Genomic DNA, 2214 nt, shown 5'->3' with positions numbered 1-2214 from the left:
TTTGGTGAAGTGAAGCGTAACAATGTGGTGGTCAAGTGGGCCAATATACATGATGATGAGGCAACATGGGAGGATTACAATGCAATTAAGGCTCAATTCCCAATCATATAAGAGTTTAATCAAACTGATCCTAACTGGACATGTCTATTGTGGCATCATGGTCATAGTTACTTAACGTTTCCTTTAAGCTGAATTATAGGTTGTTCCAAGAAGTGGCTTGGTCCACATTAGTAGCGAGAATTCTTGTAAGTGGTTCTGCCACTATTCCGTGTTCAGGGCTTCCACTTCTTCTAGAGGAGTATAAAGCCCATCGTTGTGACTGGAATTGATATCTTTTTATCCCAACTCTTCCCTCAAGTCTTCCGTTTTCCTCCTACTCTCCTCTCTTCCTCCTACTCTCCTCTCTTCCTCAAGTTATTGTAATTCTAATGACCAAACTCTTACAGTAAGTCCTTCCTCCCAGCCGTGTGAGATCTGACAGCCTTCCATGATGGATGCCCTTTTCCAACCCTGCTCGGCCGGCGACGGATGATTTATTGGATCAGTGTTCTTGATGTTCCAATGACGTCCAAGAAATTCGGGGTTTGAATTGATGTTGGATGTCATCTTGTAAATGCTTTTGTTTACATGGATTCATGATTGAACATTGCTTTCGTTTTTTTTTTTCGGGTCAAAACTTCCTTGCTTACATTTTAGTCCTTTAATTGCTTACATACTAATATTAATTATTCATGTTTACCTATATTCAAATGAAACGTTAATTTAATTTTATCGACAAAAAAGTTACTTAAGTTGACAAATTTTCCATTAAATATTGAAAATTTATGACTACGCATATTTCTTGTTCAAGTAATTTAAACGTAAATTAACTGTGATTAATTATTCACTAGATTGCAGTTGACATTGACGGAAATAAGCTTCCAGATGTTTTTAATTGTACTTTTAGTAATATGGAAACGTTAAATATGATTTTATTTATTGCTTATTCTGTAGGTGCATTGTCGAATATTATTTTCAAGAAAATGTTCACCATGCATGAAAAAAGATTCGACGTTAATGTAAACATCCAGTTAATTTGTAAAGTTATCTTAAGTACTATAAGAGCATTGGTTAACAGTTTCATGTTAAAAGGTCGAGACCGTGAGCAATATCTACACCGAACGACGTTGCAGGCAAATTCATGCACTCTACAGAAATGGCTAGACGAAACCAAATGATCGTCGGTTGCTCCTGTATTGATCTTCTCAAAAGGATACTGACTTGAAAGATAAAGATAATATCAGTTATAAGTAAGTAAATACACGATATGAACAGCAACGCCAAAAGAAACTTGTTGATTTAGAAATCAAACAATCACTTATTTTAATTAACAATTTAGAGGAATACATGTGAACAAGGCACCAAAGTGCACATTATTTAATTATTAAGCTCACTGAGTCCATTAGAGAGCAGACTGACCCTGCAGATCCCATGAACTTCAACACAAAGGAAAGAGGCAAGCTCTCTGTTTTATTCAAGACCTATTATTATGCAGTTGTAGTCATATATATCAGTAGATATTCAAGATCATGGTGCTGATTAGTGCAGGCAACCCACAGACGATCAATCAACACCAGATCATGACACTCTTCCATGGGAAATGGCCGCTGCACTTTCTGTCTTCTTGCCCAGGTAGTCGGTAGGGACTACCACCACAATCTCGGTCTTCGAACAGAGTGGCCGGCCTTCCATGGAAATGTTTATACTCATACGATGCTACGTGACGGTGGTGGTGGTGGTGGTGGCGGTAGTTGTGCTCGATGTTGTGGCAACCACAGTGGCGGTATGTCTCAGAAGGTCCGTCGAAGCATTGGTGTCCCCAGTACACCGTCAGGAGGCTGCCGGAATTTGCATTTGCGGTGGAAGAGAGGTTGGTTGTGATGATCATGAGGACCAGGAAGGCGGCGACAAAGGGAAGAGGTCTGGCCATGGCGGCAGGGGAGCTAAGTGGGTGGTAAGAAATTATGGGGAGTTGTAATTGCTGCAATGCTTGGCAGTTCGTACCCAACTATTTATAGAATTAAAGATGGTGGTATCATGTGTAGCTTGGGATGTTGGGAAGGATTTAGAATGATTCCAAACCATGGTATCACATTTAATTTGGCTGTTGTTTTCATCAGCCATTGACCAGAAAAATCGCTGTCGATACCACCAGGTTGCCTGAATCCCAAACGC

The 2214-nt window shown here is 39.8% G+C and overlaps 1 protein-coding gene across 1 annotated transcript; it reads right to left on the bottom strand.

Moving 5' to 3' along the window:
* Positions 1 to 1606: 1606 nt before the first annotated feature.
* Positions 1607 to 1969, bottom strand: LOC116249936 (uncharacterized). Its single transcript, XM_031623250.1, has one exon. It carries the CDS (start codon positions 1967 to 1969, stop codon positions 1607 to 1609), a length of 363 nt encoding a protein of 120 aa, XP_031479110.1.
* Between the last annotated feature and the right edge of the window lie 245 nt (positions 1970 to 2214).

The sequence above is a fragment of the Nymphaea colorata genome, chromosome 3 (genome assembly GCF_008831285.2).
Source record: "Nymphaea colorata isolate Beijing-Zhang1983 chromosome 3, ASM883128v2, whole genome shotgun sequence".
NCBI classification, from domain to species: domain Eukaryota; kingdom Viridiplantae; phylum Streptophyta; class Magnoliopsida; order Nymphaeales; family Nymphaeaceae; genus Nymphaea; species Nymphaea colorata.
Note: the sequence above shows the minus strand (reverse complement) of the source record. Positions and strands in the feature narration are given on the sequence as shown.

Bases quoted from the DNA above. Each gene is read 5' to 3' on its own strand.
- LOC116249936 (XM_031623250.1), bottom strand. From the start codon at position 1,969: ATGGCCAGACCTCTTCCCTTTGTCGCCGCCTTCCTGGTCCTCATGATC.